General features: G+C 33.6%; 3 protein-coding genes across 8 annotated transcripts; 1 reads left to right on the top strand and 2 right to left on the bottom strand.

Moving 5' to 3' along the window:
- The first annotated feature begins 3,885 nt into the window (after nucleotides 1–3,885).
- Nucleotides 3,886–7,632, top strand: LOC100789665 (MDIS1-interacting receptor like kinase 1). The gene is made up of 2 exons (XM_003520567.5): nucleotides 3,886–6,840; nucleotides 7,078–7,632. Exons 1-2 carry the CDS (start codon nucleotides 4,176–4,178, stop codon nucleotides 7,491–7,493), a joined length of 3,081 nt encoding a protein of 1,026 aa, XP_003520615.1. The 5' UTR covers nucleotides 3,886–4,175; the 3' UTR covers nucleotides 7,494–7,632.
- A 1,891-nt stretch (nucleotides 7,633–9,523) lies between these two features.
- Nucleotides 9,524–14,303, bottom strand: LOC100789143 (auxin-responsive protein IAA10-like). Of its 5 annotated transcripts, none has more exons than XM_041013797.1 (5): nucleotides 13,515–14,272; nucleotides 12,104–12,436; nucleotides 10,755–10,893; nucleotides 9,996–10,057; nucleotides 9,524–9,908 (listed from the first exon to the last, which is right to left on the bottom strand). In XM_041013797.1, the coding sequence occupies exons 1-5, from the start codon at nucleotides 13,579–13,581 to the stop codon at nucleotides 9,748–9,750; spliced, it is 762 nt and encodes a 253-aa protein (XP_040869731.1). In that variant the 5' UTR covers nucleotides 13,582–14,272; the 3' UTR covers nucleotides 9,524–9,747. The 5 variants fall into 5 exon arrangements, with proteins under 5 accessions (XP_040869731.1, XP_040869729.1, XP_040869730.1 ...); XM_041013795.1 differs by having other exon boundaries at nucleotides 12,104–12,441; nucleotides 13,515–14,240; XM_041013796.1 differs by having other exon boundaries at nucleotides 10,755–10,890; nucleotides 12,104–12,441; nucleotides 13,515–14,239.
- Nucleotides 14,304–16,250: 1,947 nt separating this feature from the next.
- On the bottom strand, nucleotides 16,251–19,308 carry LOC100788966 (uncharacterized). 2 transcript variants are annotated; one of them, XM_014773838.3, is made up of 4 exons: nucleotides 18,916–19,308; nucleotides 17,940–18,083; nucleotides 16,852–17,039; nucleotides 16,251–16,647 (listed from the first exon to the last, which is right to left on the bottom strand). In XM_014773838.3, exons 1-4 carry the CDS (start codon nucleotides 18,972–18,974, stop codon nucleotides 16,448–16,450), a joined length of 591 nt encoding a protein of 196 aa, XP_014629324.1. In that variant the 5' UTR covers nucleotides 18,975–19,308; the 3' UTR covers nucleotides 16,251–16,447. The 2 variants fall into 2 exon arrangements, with proteins under 2 accessions (XP_014629324.1, XP_003521313.1); XM_003521265.5 differs by having other exon boundaries at nucleotides 17,940–18,074; nucleotides 18,916–19,293.
- Between the last annotated feature and the right edge of the window lie 219 nt (nucleotides 19,309–19,527).

Genomic DNA, 19,527 nt, shown 5'->3' with positions numbered 1-19,527 from the left:
GGAAGATAAAGTATCACATCACGAATTTTATGTCATACTGAGGCAATATTGTCTCTCACTTATTCAAGTTTTAGATTCCTATAATTCCTTCTTTCCCCTTGTTTGCTTTCCTATATATATGCCAATTGTCTCGATGTCGAGGCAAACCAAACATCCAATTTGAATATAATCCAAAAGGCTACAATCCCATAAGCTTAATCTTCATGGAATGTTGGATTTCGAGTCAGTAAATTTAGAATTTTGTATACAACCAACCATTACCCTGTCTGTCCTTATTTCTGCTCCCGTTGCTTGTAACAGGCTTCTGGTTCAGGATTATCTGGGTAACTATTTAAGGCATCTCATTATTTGTTTTAGGCACTCCAAGTGATGATTGGGCAATCCGTACTCATACCCCCTGGATCTGTCCTCTGTGATCTCTCTTAGGACTGGGAGGGTCAGTTTAGTGTTTAGAGGCTTTGCCCCTCCTCAATAACAAAAAAAGAAAAAGAAAACTAAATACATGATGAAAATGGGCCTGGCTGATACCCTGTGAGAAACAGATGAAGAAAAACAAAATGGGCCATGTGTGTAGGTGAGGTGATGAATGGTGGGGAGGGGGTGAGTAGAAATTTGATCTTTTTAAATAGTTAAATAGAAATGAAATAATGGACTGATTTTTCCAAGTATAAAGTTCACTTGAAGTCTTCAACAAACAAGTGTCACCGATCGAAAGTTACCATTAAACTTATCAACAAAATTTATTTACAATTTTCAGAAAAAGAATCAATAATTTAAGTACAATGTTAAGCGTAAAAGAGAAAAATATAACAAATTATTTCCTTCCATTACTATTAGTGTTAACATAATTACATAATCAAAGTTTTTGAAAAAAAAATATTACAATTGTTATGATTCAAACTTCAACAATGAATCAAAATCAAACTTTATGATTTAGTTATTCGAAAACATTTAATTGTTTTGCTAATGCATATACAACTTATAAAAGAATATTAACTATTGTTGTTCCTATTCTATACACTAAAAAAAAACTAATTTATCGAATTTAAAATTGTTAAAATCTTATCTGAAACTATGACACAAGGTAGGTTAAATAAACTTGTTTTGATTTCTATTGAATATGATTATTTAAAAATCTTGATTATGAATAAGTTATTGATGATTTTGCCAAAAAAATGGAAGAATGATAAAATTCAAATCATTACGAGGTTATGATTTTCTCAGGTCGATGGATGTTTATATAAATCATAAATGACTTTAATAGACTAAGAAAAAGTGATTGCCAATTGGAAGAATTGATTAATATCTCAATAATTACATAGGCGAAGCCAAACTCCTTAAGTTAAACCATGATTGCAAATCTCTTCTCTAGTACGTACTGTTTTTTCTTTTCTTTTCAAATCTCTTAATACTTTGGTTGCTTTCTTTGTTTTCATTTCCTGTCCTTTTTATTTTTTTTCCTAACAAGCACCGTTTTACGTAGCGACGATGCTTTGTGATGTTAAATTCGTATTTTTATTACTTATCAAGGGATACACTTTCTCAATCATAACAATCACAATTTTGTATTAATACAATAATGCAAAATTAAGTAATTGATAATATGAGAATTTTTTTAACTAATTGGATAATATAAATTCGGAAAATTCATGGGATGTGGTACCTGGTTTCTTGGAGCAAGAGATATCCAGGCTTCTTGGTACAATGGAAGCCCAAAATCGATCCATTTCTTGGTTTTGATTAACCAAACCTAGGAATAATTTTCCAAACTAATATACAAGTCTCAGCCACGTCATATGCACGTGCTACATGTGCAATTAGGAGCACTATGATCCCATTATGGCATCTCTTCGCTGTCTACAAAATGGTTTTCTTTTTTCTTTCCATTTTTTAAATGCTGAAAGCTGGTTTTGGTTTTCCTTGTCACAAAGGCATTTGGACACAAGTAAGCAAAGTTTCTCACTTCTAACCTCTCTCCATTCTCCACCAAGGAAATGTAGATGCAATAACCAATATTAACCATCACACTAATTCAATAGAACAACCATCATAAACATATTTTAATTCAATATTTGAGAAGTCTTCAGTGTCTGTCTCCAATAATAAGGAAGGATGTACTTCACTAGGAAGCTGCTATTTCACATGGCTTCCATCTGTCTTAGTACGTGGACAGGTATCAGATGTGATCTAAGCAATACAAAGGGTTGTAATATTGTCACTAATTTAATTAATTAATTTCTTGTTATAGCAGTCCACACCATGTGTGCATGTGAATATTGAAAGGGAGAAAGGAAAAAAGAAATATTTTTTATGAGAAGTGGCAGTTGGTAGGCTCAGACCATGATTGATCTAGTGCTGCACTTTTCTCCCATTTTCTTCTGTTTGCCAATTCCTATAATAGTTTATTCTCCATTATTATGAACATGTTCCTATACCTTTCATGTATTACTAGCTTCTTCGTCTTAAGGAATGAATTGTGTTTTATAGAAAAAGCAAACAAATAAACCTAGTCTAGAGTCTAGACATTAACAAGGACCATTAATTCCCGGATGCATTTGTTTTTGCTGGCACATATGCATATATATGCTTCTACTATTTCACCAATGGTCAATTGTGTGTATAAGTTATGCACTAATTTTAAAAATACCTTGCACTATATTTGTGGCCCCTGCATTTTAGTTTCATTTTTTTTAATTTAATGGGTGGTAGAACTTGTCTTATTTTCAAGTTTCTTTCGCCCTATAACATGGAAAGATTCCCTTATCAAAATCATAATGAATAATTAACAATTATGAGACTAAAACCATCAAAGTGCATGATCGGTGGTGTTTCAGATCTTTATTTCTTTAATCTCTTTTTAAAATTTTCATCTTTCTTCCTTTCCCACCCGTGTGTCTTTCTTTCTTCCTTTCCTTTCTAGCCCTTCCAAGTGGACTAAAAAAATATACTGGGTCATAGTGTTTTCTCTCTCTGTTAAAAGCTATTCTCATCATAACATGACTTTGGTTTGGAATTTGATGTTAAGATAATCACAAGTACATCGATGTTCTTCGGTGGATCCTACATTAACCTTATGTTAGTTGGCCCACTAATGCATCATTTCTGAATCTTTGTCATACTTAGAAGTTACCCTTCAATCAGCTCGAACTAGAAAGTCCACTTTCACACTCATAGTGATGGAACACACTTAAAGCGGCTTAACAAAAAAAAATATTCAATGTACTGCGAAAGATGCTTTAGACAATGCTTATTGTCTGAAAACAAAACCATAAAAGCACAAAAGGAGGTTGTAAATAAAGTTCCCTTTAACAGTGTAGTGCTGCGGTACAGTGGTAGTTATATTCCTGTTATTTTAATATAATTTCCATGTACTGTCAATATAAAAATCAATAAAAAAAATCTTAATAAATATAATTTTTAAACATTTATTATTAAAATTAACAAACTTATTATACTTGTAATTGAATACAATTGTAAAAGTTCTTTATGCTATATTTGGTTGAATCTTAACTATAGAATTGATGTATATTGTGACCCTGTGAGATCTAGTGCTCGGATAGTTTAATTGGAAATGTAACTCAAAGATGAGGTCAGTAATTATTATGAATAAATTTATTAATATTAACAAGCTAGAAAAAAATATATAAGAACTTTTGCGCCCTTGTGGATCAGTCTTCTGATCTACTTTGTGGAGAAGATTTTAAATTCTCTCATTCCTTCACTCACAATCTTGTTAGAAAGAATGTGATTACCGTAAAATGGAATTTGAAATAAACAAAGAAGGGATAAAGTCTTTTTAAATGAAATAAAAATTAACTGCATTATCCCTCTTCAAATTGACATGGATAACAACCAAAAGAGGAAGAAGTAGAAACTAAAACAGCATTAAGATCCACATTCTCTCACATGTTTTATGTCGGATAAACTCCAAATAGGTCCAAAGTTTCACCTGTCACTACTTGCACTGTTGAACACTACTAGCTGCTTTGACATACCATTTCATAAAGCTTAGTAGTTCTTAAAATTGACCCAAACAAATCAACTGGTTTATTTATTGGTCATATAATACACAGAATCACATGCTTATGTTCTTCTTTCAACCACTCCTTCACAAACATCTCCCTCAATTTCACTAGAATGCAAATGATGGACAACTGAGCCATTAACCAAGCAGAATGAAGAAGAGCAAGATGAAAATGAAAATCCAGATTTTCATATTCTTCTGTTTCATTAGTTGTTTCTCTTATGGTTTTGCTGCTGCTTCCACAAATGATGAAGTTTCAGCTTTGCTTTCTATAAAAGAAGGTCTCGTTGATCCATTGAATGCCCTTCAGGATTGGAAACTGCATGGCAAAGCACCAGGAACGGATGCAGCTCATTGTAACTGGACCGGCATCAAATGCAACTCAGATGGAGCTGTAGAGATACTTGATCTCTCCCACAAGAATCTCAGTGGCAGAGTATCCAATGATATACAAAGACTCAAGAGTCTTACTTCTCTCAACTTGTGTTGCAATGCCTTTTCAACACCATTGCCAAAATCCATAGCCAATCTCACCACACTCAACAGCCTTGATGTAAGCCAAAATTTCTTCATTGGTAACTTTCCATTAGCCCTTGGAAGAGCATGGAGACTTGTGGCCTTAAATGCATCCAGCAATGAGTTTTCAGGTTCTCTTCCTGAGGACCTTGCAAATGCCTCTTCCTTGGAGGTGCTTGATCTTAGAGGCAGCTTCTTTGTAGGGTCAGTTCCAAAATCATTCAGTAACTTGCATAAGTTGAAGTTCCTTGGTCTATCTGGGAACAACCTCACTGGTAAAATTCCTGGAGAGCTGGGACAACTTTCATCACTGGAGTATATGATCCTTGGATATAATGAATTTGAAGGTGGAATTCCAGAAGAGTTTGGCAACCTCACCAATCTTAAGTATCTTGATTTGGCAGTAGCTAATCTTGGTGGTGAGATTCCAGGTGGATTGGGAGAGCTCAAGTTGTTGAATACAGTTTTCTTATACAACAACAATTTTGAAGGCAGAATTCCACCAGCAATTAGCAACATGACCTCTTTGCAGTTGCTGGATCTTTCAGATAACATGTTGTCAGGGAAAATTCCAGCTGAAATAAGTCAGCTGAAGAATTTGAAACTTCTCAACTTTATGGGAAACAAGCTGTCTGGTCCTGTGCCTCCTGGCTTTGGAGATTTGCCACAACTAGAAGTACTTGAGCTTTGGAACAATTCCTTGTCAGGGCCATTGCCTAGTAACCTTGGCAAGAATTCACATTTGCAATGGTTGGACGTGTCGTCCAATTCACTCTCTGGAGAGATTCCAGAAACTCTTTGCAGCCAGGGCAATCTCACCAAGCTTATACTATTCAACAATGCATTCACTGGTTCAATTCCATCAAGCCTATCAATGTGTCCTTCGCTTGTTCGTGTTCGAATTCAGAACAATTTTCTTTCTGGGACAGTTCCTGTGGGTCTTGGGAAGCTTGGGAAGCTTCAAAGGTTAGAATTAGCTAACAATAGTCTTTCTGGTGGAATTCCAGATGACATATCCTCTTCCACGTCTCTTTCCTTCATTGATCTCTCAAGAAACAAGCTCCATTCTTCTCTTCCTTCCACTGTCCTTTCTATTCCAAATCTGCAAGCTTTCATGGTCTCCAACAACAACTTGGAAGGTGAAATCCCAGACCAATTCCAGGACTGTCCATCACTTGCAGTTCTTGATCTCTCATCAAATCATCTATCTGGAAGCATTCCAGCAAGCATTGCTTCATGTCAGAAGTTGGTAAATTTGAACCTCCAAAACAACCAATTGACTGGTGAAATCCCAAAAGCATTGGGTAAGATGCCTACATTGGCCATGCTTGATCTTTCCAACAATTCTCTGACAGGCCAAATACCTGAAAGCTTTGGAATTTCTCCGGCTCTGGAAGCACTCAATGTCTCATTCAATAAGCTAGAAGGTCCAGTCCCAGCAAATGGAATACTAAGAACTATAAACCCAAATGATCTTCTAGGTAATACTGGCCTATGTGGTGGTATCCTCCCTCCATGTGACCAAAACTCTCCATACTCTTCAAGGCATGGAAGCTTGCATGCAAAGCACATTATTACAGCATGGATCGCTGGAATATCTACAATCCTCGTCATCGGGATTGCAATTGTGGTAGCAAGATCTTTGTACATAAGGTGGTACACCGACGGGTTTTGTTTCCGAGAAAGATTTTACAAGGGTAGCAAAGGGTGGCCATGGAGATTGGTGGCATTTCAGAGGCTTGGTTTTACAAGTACTGACATTCTAGCTTGCATCAAGGAAACCAATGTGATTGGCATGGGAGCCACAGGGGTTGTTTACAAAGCTGAGATACCACAATCAAACACAACTGTGGCAGTGAAAAAATTGTGGAGAACAGGAACTGATATTGAAGTAGGAAGCAGTGATGACCTTGTTGGAGAGGTGAATGTTTTAGGGAGGCTAAGGCATAGGAACATTGTTAGACTATTAGGATTTATTCACAATGACATTGATGTGATGATAGTTTATGAATTCATGCACAATGGCAACCTGGGAGAAGCCTTGCATGGTAGACAAGCAACAAGATTGCTTGTAGACTGGGTTTCGCGGTACAACATAGCTCTAGGAGTTGCACAAGGACTTGCTTATCTCCATCATGATTGTCATCCACCTGTTATCCATCGAGACATCAAGTCGAATAACATATTGCTTGATGCAAATCTTGAGGCAAGGATAGCAGATTTCGGTTTAGCCAAGATGATGATCCGGAAGAATGAAACAGTCTCCATGGTTGCTGGATCCTATGGCTACATTGCTCCTGGTGAGTTACTAGTTCATAAATCTTACTCTTTTTGTTATTAACAGCTACATTAATTTCCAAACCACTTTAGAGCAAGTAGGATATATAGTTAAAACTTAAAACATCAGAGAACATATATTTCAATTAGCATGTTATTAGATGTTTACATTAATGAAGATTGTGCATATTCATATTTGCTCTTTCTTAGATGTACAAGACTTAATATTCATGACATTTGAATTATTTACTATTTGGCAGAATATGGATATGCCTTGAAGGTGGATGAAAAGATTGATGTTTACAGTTATGGAGTAGTTTTGTTGGAGCTTCTGACAGGAAAGAGGCCATTAGATTCAGACTTTGGAGAGTCAATAGACATAGTAGAGTGGCTTAGAATGAAGATTAGAGACAACAAATCACTGGAAGAAGTATTAGACCCAAGTGTAGGAAACAGCAGGCATGTTGTAGAAGAAATGCTTTTAGTTCTGAGAATAGCAATTCTTTGCACTGCCAAGCTCCCAAAGGAAAGACCAACCATGAGGGATGTCATAATGATGCTTGGAGAGGCAAAGCCTCGGCGAAAGAGCAGTAGCAATAGCAAAGATGCAGCTAACAACAAAGAGATACCAGTTTTTAGCACATCACCAGTTAACAATAATAATAGCCTTGTGTAGGAACCAAAAATCAGTTTGTTCTGTCCATCAACCAGTTTAGAGCTGTAATTTTGTAATTAGCAATGCGTATTTATGTTCAAAATGTTAATTGGTATATCAAGATGTATTGATTTTTGCAAATAAAGTTTCTTTTGTATCATGATTTTGGTACGGAGCCATAGATTTTTATAGAAACTAAGATAAAGCAATTGTACCTATTATCCTTTGAATAGGAATAATAACTCTGTAGACGTACTAATGAAGTAAACAAAAGTAACTTGGTCAGAGTTTCTTTTTTTTCTTTTTTCTTTTTACAACGTATGAATGTTAGGAACTTTCTTTTGCAAAGATATATTGTATGTTGCACTTGAAAAAGTCATGATTCCCCTGTTATTCATACTCCCAATCCTGGCAAACATTAAAAAAAATATATAATCACCAGAGAAAATAGTGCATCAAGCTCTAGCCTCTTTATTTTTCTTGCACTGCTTTTTTTTCTTTTTTTTTTTTTCTAGGATCTTAAGAAGTGCTAGGCACAATTATTTTTTCACATATCACAAATTATCCTCCAGTAATGACAAGTAAAATTAGTATAGATAATAAAATTCTTTTCTCTGACTATTTAGCATTAACCCAACATGAGGACAATTACTTTCTGCACTCCCCGAATTGTTTTCTACACTTTTCATATTGCTTCCAGAACAGTCATTTCAAGAAATAATATGGGAAGTGCAGGAAGCAATTCCAGACGTGAAAAAAAAACACCCAACCTTTATTCATGGACTTGGTGGTAAAGTATTAGATTCATAGTGACAAATTAAAATTAAAATCACACGGTTAGTCAATGTTCTCATTTCCGGTTCATTTATTCAAGTCTATATAGAAGTCGTATCAGCACAAAAATGGGTGTCAATATTCACAGCCGACAGATTGCCGAAATTCCTGGCATGAACTCTTTGTAAGTTCAACAGGATTGCTTGTGCTTGAGTTGAGGACTTGATGTTTTTGACCAAAACATTGTTGTAAGACAAAGAAATGTATAAGATAGTCTGGACCACCAGTAATGTGATAATATAAAGCCTATATAGGCTATAGCAACCCTTAAAACAAATATTAACGTATAAACGCGTATTTAACTTAGTTAAACGCAAAAGACAGCTCGTGAATCAAGGATGCTATCCTTTAGCAATAACGTCCATCATGCATTCCCTTAGTTTCTGAATATAGCAACAATAAAGTCAAGCAAGTTCTACACGATAGACTAGAGACGAGAGAGGTAATAAAAAAATGAGGAATCTTCACACCTTACTGAAAAACATATTTTCTAAACCACTATCATATATTAATTGTATTTTTTACTCTCAAGTTTGACTGCACCTTTGATGCATTTTATAATTAAAAAAAAACTTCAAATTTTATCTTTTGTCATTTGTCCATTAATAAGAACAAAAGTTAGAGATAAAATTTGTTGAAATAAAATAAAAAAGTTAGTGGTAAAATTCGTTAAAAAAATTTATATGCAAAATTTGTCAAGAAAAAATTATGAGTAAAAAATATAATTATGTTATAGGCAAAATGGTGGAAAATAAAATTTACAAGTTTCTTAAAAAATAAGGGATAAAATATGTCAAATTAGTTTGTTAAAAGTAAAATTTGTCAAAAATTAAAAAATTGAAAGTAAAAGGTGCAGTCAAACCATTAATTTAACAGACATATTTTTTAGACTACAAATATTTTCTACTAAAGTCAATCCCTAATCAAGTCAAATAGGACAACTACAAACAATGTATAACTAATTTAACTCAAATCTGTATAGCAACATCCCAAGGAATCCAAAGGTATGAAAATAAGTATGCGAATCCTACTAGCTAACCAGATGTTGTTGGTTTGCATTTTTGCAACAAGTATTATGCGTCTTACACTATTTTCAAAAGAGTTGTGGCAAATTTAAAGCAACGGTTCCCAAAACAGGGAAAACAGCTCTTATTTCAACTGAAAATTCGAAATACAATAGCAGGGAAAGAGATGGCAATAAAAAATTGATAGAAAGCTAGCAAACACATCTCATGTTTACATTATTAACAAATAGCAGTGCCTTATATGACAAAATATTACATGAAAATTTATGCCGCCTGTGCCTTTTAAGTGATATACCAAGAGAAATTAAACAAACACCATTTCAATTGAATAAAAAAAAACGAGGTTTGATCATTTAAAATCAAAATCCATTACTCGCAGTATTACTTAACTTTCCTCTTTCTGTTTTTTCTCCCATTTATATTCCTTCAATTCGTGTTGTACATTTTAGTTCATAAGTTTTGTGTATCCTAGCACATGTAAAGGTGCAAACAATAACATTATCTATATGAGCTTGCATTTCGATCTTCTGTTCTTTTCCTTCAATCTTGGGGCTGCAAATAAGTAACTGTATTAGAGCTGGGTAAAAAAAAAAAGTAACTACATTAGAGAAAGAAAAAAAAAAGTAAAAGAAGTTGCGTTAGGAATAATAATGCATCTACTTACCAAGTCCATTAGCTTCAGGTGTCCTCATGATTCTTAGCCTCCTCACAGAGTTAAGGAACATCCTGATTGCAATTTCAAGGACAAAGGTAGACAAATATCAAACTAGATAAAACAACAGATCCTACGCCTCAACAAATCAATTGCAATTCTCAAATATCAAGATTTGTTCTAGTTACAATTGCTCACACAATTTCCCTTGTTCAAGAAAAGGCCATGACACGGTGAACTCTAGTAAATGATATGTGGATTATGCACTGAATGGCGGCTTAAGTGTTATGATATTAGAATAGGCTGTGCAATCAGTAGCAAATAGTTATATATTTAAGCCTTATATCTTGCAGCTAATTTCTGGCACCATCAATTTTTGATATAGAGTTCTGGGCCATCAAAAGCCAATACAAGGGTAACAACAATAGAGTAGAAGTTTAAACTTTAAAGGTTTACCAAAAAAATAATGAGTTTACAGCATGTAATATTAAGGAAAACCATGTTTGATTCTGAGAGTTATAAGCATTAGCGGCACTAAGATTTTTCTAAAGAGCTAAGGATCATCAAGATAGCAGCAAGTACTTCCTAGCACACAGATAAATTCTTAGATTTGCCACACCAATTGAAACAATACATGTACTATATGAAAATCAACCAACAATGCAAATTTTAGCTGGATGGAAACATATACTGCACGCCAATGATATCACTACAAAGGGAAAGAAATTTTGACACTAAAATCTAATTGATGAGTATGAACCAAACACTTACCACCAAGGAACATCTCCCACAAGCATCCAGTCTCCTTCCTTGTCTTCATAAGTGAGCACAAGGTCAGAAGAACCATGCAGCAATTTTGAATGCCCATCTGCTCCAACTTCAGTACCGTGATCTTCTCCATTTGATCCTACTGACAATGATGTCAATGCCATTAGGAGAAAAGAGAAATCGAACACATCAAAAGGACAAAATTAAACTCTATGCTTTTATCTCAAAATCACATGTAGTTTTGACATGCCAGAATTTTATTGATGAAAACAAAATACCAAGTTGTTATGTAGTTTTGCTTTATATCTTTGAAATTTGTTATATTTTTATAGCTCATATGTTACAGAACTGAAATAATGAGAGTCTTGAAAGAAAAGGAATACAGAAGATATTTATTTTGTACACAATGAGAAAAATAAAAAGATAGAATAAAAGTTTAAACCCCCACTGCTGCCACCTTCATAATGTAACCAACATGTGCTTGCCAGCTATTCAACCTTTTATTAGCTACAAATGTAACTTTTGGACAATAGTAAATCATACATATGTTTAGATTTGGCAAAGTGAAAAAAAAGAGGAAGAACAGTTCAAGTTATCATCATGATTCATGTCATGCAAAAAATATCCACTTCAGTGGATACCGGCTGGTAAAACATCTATTTTATGTTAAAATATCCATTCATGTACCTTTTGGACAATAGTCAATCATACATACGTTTAGATTTGGCAAAGAGGAAAAAAGAGAGGAAGAAGTTATCATCATGTCATGCCAAAAATATCCATTCCAATGGATATCGGCTGGTAAAACCCACCAGTTGGATTTTGCGGGGCTCCTTTTCCACCTACTTATCAAATGAGGTAAGGGAAGGATACATAGGTATCCATATACGCTGATATCCTATATGTGAATGCAACTAAATGTACTAAATTTAGCTTTTGAAATTAGGTGTTTTGATTTATGTGTTGATTAACTTTTTAATTTAGGTGCATTTAGTATGTGCTTTAAGAAATATGGAGCTATTGATCATTTAGATTTTGTGTGTTTTGAGTTATTCAATTGTTACTTTTTATATCTATGGATATCCTTGGAAACCTTTAGATTGTTGTCAAATCTATTAAAATATTAATAGAAGATATCCACGCAGGTTATTGGGCCCCACTACTCACCCCTACTCCGACCTGTTACATTTGCATCATATTTAAAGAGGACTCAAGAAAGAAATGACATAAAGTTAACTAGATATTCACCAAACACTTAAAATCTCAGTGATCTGGAGAACATAATGTAATTCCATACACGAGTTGCATTTTCTTTGTTAGGAATTTGATTCATGAAGACAAAGAAAAATCACCTTTGTGAGTGAGGACTGTAGCTGATTCATCAAACATATCCTCCAAGGTTTGAGCTAAGGTTTCATAGGAACCATGAGCACCTAAATCAACCTTCCTTCCAATTGGTATCCCATCCATTTTTACTTTCACAAACAGGGAACTCCTGAGGTTTCCTTTTTCTTTGAAAATAATGTTGCTACTATCACTGCCACCATCTGCAGTCTTCCTAACCCCAGTACTATTGCTTGCTCTTTTGTTGTCAACTGTAGAATTGAATACTTCTGTGGCTGGTGATTTTGCCTGGCTATTATAGATATTCATTCTATATGCTCCAAGGGGAGGCCATCCAACAACTTGACTGAATAAAAAAAAATTAGTCACAACTCACAACAGAAGTCATAATCCCATTGATAAAGAAATGATAAAAAAAAACAAAAAATTCACAAATATTTGATTTATTCTGTTTCTGTAAAGGGTATGACACCAAGAACATCATTGAGAAAAAATAAGAAACAAAACATCACAAATTCACATGGCAAAATTTTTGTTAAGAAATGTAAACTATAAACCAATCTTTTTTATAATAAGTGAAACCGCTACAATTAAAAAAGCTAGAAAAATACCCTACAACTTAAGAATTTAGTCGACAGATGTAAAACTATAACTCTGCATACTTCATAGTCTATGTGGGTAATTTCTACAGCATAAGTTGAGTTGCTGCAATGCTTTCGTTTTGTTAAACAAATAAGGTTGCTAAAATTTACCTGACAAACCAAGCAGTTGAAATATGTCATAATTAGTACAGAGAAATTTTGATTATTTTTTTATATAACAGCTTGACTGATTTCTACGGCACACATTGTATAAGAAATTGTAGATTGTACATAACATTGGATCAAATTTTAAATTTTGAGTCAGTCCAAGACAAAATTTCTAGAATCTTGACTAAATATCTGAGACATTCATCTATTCTTGAAGAATGTTGACTTTCAAGTCTCACCCTTGTCAAGAAAAGTAATCTTCAAAGTTCATAGCAAGTATGAGACATGATCCAATAATAAAGAATGTATGAACATTAAGACTATGTTTGGTGAGTGAAATGAGACATGATCCAATAATAAATAGAGTGTTAGATTGGTTCCAGTTCCATCCAGGGGAAGAAAAGGAGAAACATTAGATGAAAAGGAATGAAATCCATACCATCTAAATAATTCAAACAATAAAGCATATACCATTCCATTTCATCCCTTTTTTACCAATCCAATTCCAAACATGACAGACATATTTAATACAGTAATTTGTTTTTTGAATTGCCCTCCAACTCTATAGGAGCTAATCCTTTTCTAGACAAGTTGGACATGAATTAAATGTGAATACATCTGGTAGTTGTAGCATAGATTAAATAGGAAAAGAACAAGAGGGGTAATTTACCTGGCAGCGGTGGCAAGAGCAGCAGAACAGGAATGAGAAATAGATGAAGGAGAAGAAGTGGTGGCATAGGGAGAGAGTGTTAAAGAGAGAGATAATTGAAGGTCAGAAGAAGAAGAATCCAGTGAAGAAGAGTTGTCATCTTTAGACATTGAATTGAAGAGCCTTCTCCGCTCTCAAGTCTCAAGTTGTCAAGAGTGAAGTGAAGTGAGGGAATATCAAGAAGAAGAAAAGTGGCGTGGTTAACAAGAGTCTTAGACAGACTCATGAGCGTGTGGGACACGTGTTCATCATTCTTGTCTTGTCCCTCCAACCTCATGGATCAAGGGGAAGCAATAACAAGACTTCTTCTCAGTAGAAGAAGTGGTTGCTTGTAACTAGCGAGTGCGGTAGGACCCACACACCCATATAAGACATCCCGACAAGACAAAGTTCAGGGAAAATATACCATGTTCTTGTCGATCGTTTTCATGCTACGTTTCCTGCATCCTTCATGCCACCTGGCGTTTGTCCACCCCCAGGAGACCGCCATGCCATCTAAGCTGCCTCCTCCCTGCGGACCCCGCACCTACACGTGGAATGCTGCAATATGCCCATATGCTACTAATTCACATTGCTGCATACAATCCGAATACTCTCCCAAGTATTCAATCCTAACACTCAAATTCAAAATATATGGTTAACCCTAAACAAGTTGATTCACTGTGTTATTTTTTTTTTTTGTCAGTATTTTTCTTTATTTTATCGATTATACATTAATACGTATAAATAGTAGTATTTTATAAATTTAATGCGTATATATTGATAGTATAAAATTATTTTAAAATAATTATTTTAAAAATCAATAAACTTATCATAATAAATTGTGATTAAATTACTCTATAAAATATTTTACATTAATGCATAATTATTTTCCTCTTATTTTATACTGTTGTCATAATTCTTTTTATTCAGTCAAAAAAAATGTTTTTTTCTTCATTTGTATATAAATTACTAAGTATTGATAGACATGAAAGTCATTTTGAAATTTGAATATCCTAAAATTTAACATTTTAAAGTAATACTACGTACTATTTTATTTAGAACCTCGAATCAGTGTTTTTAATAAATATAACTGGGTCAAGAAAAATATATAATGACCAGACTAAATGCTCTTTATTTAAAATCTTGAATTAGTATTTTAGAAAACGAAATTGGATCAATCAACAAGGATTGAGTATACTGAAAAAGTCTAACATCCTGTATAATGAGAATCAAGGTTCAAATTCTTGTCAAGAGAAATCTCTATATTTAGTGTATGATAATTCTTTAAATAGGATTGTTTTCGAAACACGATACATGCAAGGAATGAGAAAACTCAAGTCAAGAAAAATATATAGAAATATATAGTAACCAAACCAAAGGATCATCATAAATGCTCTAACATATATTTTCACACTAGTTATAAATTATAGCTATAATGTATACAAAACAAAACTTAAGTATAAGTATGCTGATGTAAAAAAAACTATAAGTATGTTGATGTTTTTCCTAAATGGAAAAAAAAATATGCTAAGAGAGGTATATAATTTTAGTTTGGTAATTGAATTTTATTATTCAGCAATATCCTCTTAATATTATCTTAAATTGTTTTATTTAGAATTTTGTTAACACTATAATGAAAATAATAAATATTATGAATTCATATATCAATGGTAAAATAAATTACCAATTTCATGTTTATATATCAACAGTAAAAAATTTATCAATTCAATATTTGCACAACTTAGTTTCGAAAGTCTAGACTTATCAAATTTTTAATTCCTCTGGTAATGGAGGGACTAAAAAACAATATTTTCAAACTTTCGGATACTAAATTATACAAAGACAAACACTCAGGACTAAAGTCTAAAGACAAACAACTTTTTACTTCCAGAAATGAAATACTCATTTTGATAACTAAATGGAGTATATTACTAGCCCTTACACATGTAAGCATACACACATGAAATGAAATCTGAGACACTACCAACTTTCTTAAAGTAAAACACATTTTTATCATAACAAATCATCAAGTCTTGATATTCTTATTCATTATTACCAAGGGGTCATTGATAATTCTACCCGTGGTAGACACCCTGATGATACGGACAATAATTTCTTGAGCATTTAATGGCTAGATATGAAGACATGTCTGGGTACTTCTAAGAGGAAAGAAATGAATGAGAGCAGTGTGGAAGAAAATGATAACACATTACAAAGCTTTAGAGAAAAGAGATTGGTAACTTTTAAATTTTTGGAATAGTCATTCGGAAAAATTGTTGAAATGAGGAAAATATAATTATTTTTTGGTTAGAGGAAAACACAATTATAAAATCATTGTACAAGTGTACAACTTCCTATATGAAATCCCCTTCTGTTTGAGATAAAGTTCAGCCACTTCTCTCCCACTCAGACACTTCCCTTCCTCGGTCTCTTCACTTCCTAGCAGAAAATATATTTTCACTGTTCTACAGTTTGTAAATCAAAGGATCACGAGATTATCGATTTCATTAAGGCATTATCTTATAATATAAGATGCTTGAAAAACATGGCCCGACAGAATATATAGTTAACTAGACATGAAGGTAAGGGCTGCCAACGGACAAAGTCACCAAACAAAAACTACCAGTGCTCACCTTCAGTAGTAAAGAAAATTACAATATAAAAGTAAGACCAAAAGGAAAAAAGAACCAAAATAAAGAAATTTTACATCATTCATGACAAAATTTATTTTCATAATGAAATAAGACTGGTGAATAATACTATAACACATTACCAAAAGAAAATTTGGAAATAAATTTATTCTATCAGCCAAATATTGATGTCCACCTAGCCTCAAAATCATGTAAAAGGTTTAAAATATAAAAATGTCAAAAACTTGTTTTTAGATGAATTAAAGATTGCTAATTAAGCTTTTATTGATTGGCACTCAATTTTGCCTTTGAATTTTCTGATGGATGAGGTGTGCTATCGGTGCAAGCAGTACAAGAAAGAGGCTTGTCAGCAAGATTGATCCGCAAGGTTCGGTGCTTCTCATTCTCAGGTATATGGAGGAGAGCATCCATGATTAAAATGTCCCAATCACGAGGAAGGAAAAAGGAAGACCAAGTGTCATCTGTTTCAAAGAAGCCAACCAATAATAATTTCCATTAGCTGTCAAACTGGCCTCAGTGTTCCCACTTCGCAAACTATATAGATCTTATAAATATATGTCAAAGTAAGCAAGCAGATCATAGTTAGTAATACAGACTAAAAGAGTTAACTGACAGTTAGGCAAAAGTTGTAATTCAAATCATTAAGATTTATTCAAATTGCTAACCTCCATTTCGAACAGCCTTCAGCTGCAAGACACCATTGCCTTGTGGTCCAGAAACAGGAAATGAGCATGAAACAGAACGTCTTTCATGAGCTACTGCAAGAGATGCATTGTACCATGGACCTTTAACAATTGGTTCTCCAATAGAATCTATTATTGCCTGGTTCTTGCTTACCTTCTCCATGGCCTTGCTGAAAATTTCACAGCTAATAATTTTAGGGGCTTCCAATGTGAACAAATTTTCAATGGAAAAGTAAAGAACAAAAGTTGAGAAACTCCTTTTGTGATAAAGTCATAAGTATTGGTAACAGTCTCATAAAAGCATTCATGAAGCTTACTACTATCTAGTATCTAAAATGTAAATATGAAAGAAAAATAAAAATAGAATAGGATTTACAAGGTGGGATAGGATGGTGAAGAATTTGAAAGTAGCGATTACTTTAATCAAAGTTAGAGGGCTACTCTCATTTAAGTAGCAAGATATCACAACTCACAAGGTAGCTATACTTGTAATGCTGGAAAATTGATGGCAAAGGACAGAAAAAGAACAAACATCTTAGAAGGCCTCTTTACTCCATGAGAACCTTTTATTGTTACCATAGTAAATGTATAATTATTATCTCAGTCTTTTAGATCCGATTTGCACGCACCACCTTAGTGCCTTTTTTTCCTATGAAAAATGAAAATGCCATACAGAGTTATTTTGAAACAAAAGATAACTACAAAATTTAGATGCTAAACTCACCTTATAAATTGATATTTCCCTAAATATAGTCGCATTGATAGTTATTACTATGTAGGAGGGATAAGAGAATGCTGAAGTTACAGTTAAACAAGGAAAAACTTTGGCCTCCTTGAGGAACAGCTCCTTGACAATGAAGATGAGAAATAGGAAATATCATAAACAATAAAAAAATCGAATCAAAAGGTCTATCTTGGGCTTCTTATTCTAAAGTCTAAAACCAAATTATGTTAAAATGCAGCCCTTAATAGTTTTGTGAAGTCCGCCAAATGCATTCCCAAGAGATTAAAGTAACTAACTATCATGTATCATCAACTCTTAACACAGAACATTACAGCTCAATATATACCTGCTACATCCATGATAGATGGCAAGGTCATCAAGGGCACTCAAAGCAACACCACCTGTAATAGTAATCAAGACAAATGACACAGCCTTTCTACCATAGTATTTGCCAGTCTCTTCATCCACTTTCTTCATGGAACTGCAAGAGCTTAAAAAATGGTATTCACAATCAAGCACCATATTGGCATATTACACTTCATACTATGATCTTGATTTGAACAATGTAACAATAACAAGTAGTTCATGTTTTTCACTTACAAAAAAAGAAAATCAGCTGGAAAAAAAAGAGTATTACTTTGGCTAAAATATAACTCTGTCCCTCATCTAAATCTCGTTTCCGTGTAGTTTTATAAGTTTAAAAATTTTCACTTTGGTTTCTTAAATTAGTAGATAAGCTAAGTGGTTCTTCCATCAATTTAACTCACTAATTTGGTCAACTTGATGACATATACATGGCAAACTAGGGGGATGTCATTTCAGATGGGTATTTGCCATGTCAATTAAAATTAACATTGTTAGTGCAAAAAATAGACAAAAGGACCATTTTGGTCTGACAAGATATTTTACGGAACCAAGATAAAACTTTTTAAATTTAACAGACCAAACTGAAACCAAAACTTGCACAAGTAGTATTTTACTTCCTTTGTGTTAGGACTCATCTCACTATATTCTGAATTCAGGGACCTCAACTAGCGTGATGCAAAATGTAAAATTCATAATTTGGGTTAAAGAATATGATGCCTGAAATTTTGAAGCGTGAAAAATTGAGGGCACAAATGAGTCAATGAGTACACTCAAAATCCACAATTTTCACATACATATACTTTATAAATTGGCCTCTAATAGAAACACAGAACTCAAAGAAGTTACAAATTTTGAAACCGCCGAACGAATTTACGAGTATCAAGCAACAACAAGTAAATCCAAATAAAAGGTGACAAAGGAAACAAGGAAATAGAAGAAGCTAACAGAGAGCTTACGTGGAAATCTGAGGTTTTGGGGAGAGTTTGAAGAAAGAGCTTAATCTCTTGGCTAACATGATCAAACAACAAATGTGTCGTATTACCGCACGACGCTGTCGGTATCGTGCGATTTCGCCAGTTATCAAAACGACCCGCGAGAAATTGCGATGTTGTGTCGTATATCGATGGTAAAATCAAAATTTGGAGATAGTATTTGGGAACGAAAATGGAGTGAAAGCTCAATTTGTGAAAAACCCTAAACTTACAAGGTTGAGATTGGTGAAAAAGCTGCGACACTGTCTGCTCTCATCTTTTGTTCTTCTTTCTCTGGTTTAATTAAAACCTATTCTTTTGTGACAAAATGAAAAGCATTTTAATCATAAAAATTACTTTGTCATTAAATCCAGGATTTGCCTAAAGATTTTTTTGTTGGTTAAAAATGGTTAAGTTGGGGATTAGTGTATTCTCTTTTTAGAGATAAGAGACACTGCTACTAATTACATTTTTTTTCTAATATATATATATTTTTTTTAAAGAAAATAAACTTTTGCTTTAAGAATTAAGATCACAAAACAGACAACAAAGTTCTTTTTACCTAGTTTTAATACAAGTACATTATATTTTCAAAAC

The sequence above is a fragment of the Glycine max genome, chromosome 3 (genome assembly GCF_000004515.6).
Source record: "Glycine max cultivar Williams 82 chromosome 3, Glycine_max_v4.0, whole genome shotgun sequence".
NCBI lineage: Eukaryota > Viridiplantae > Streptophyta > Magnoliopsida > Fabales > Fabaceae > Glycine > Glycine max.
This window is presented reverse-complemented; position numbering and strand designations above follow the sequence as displayed.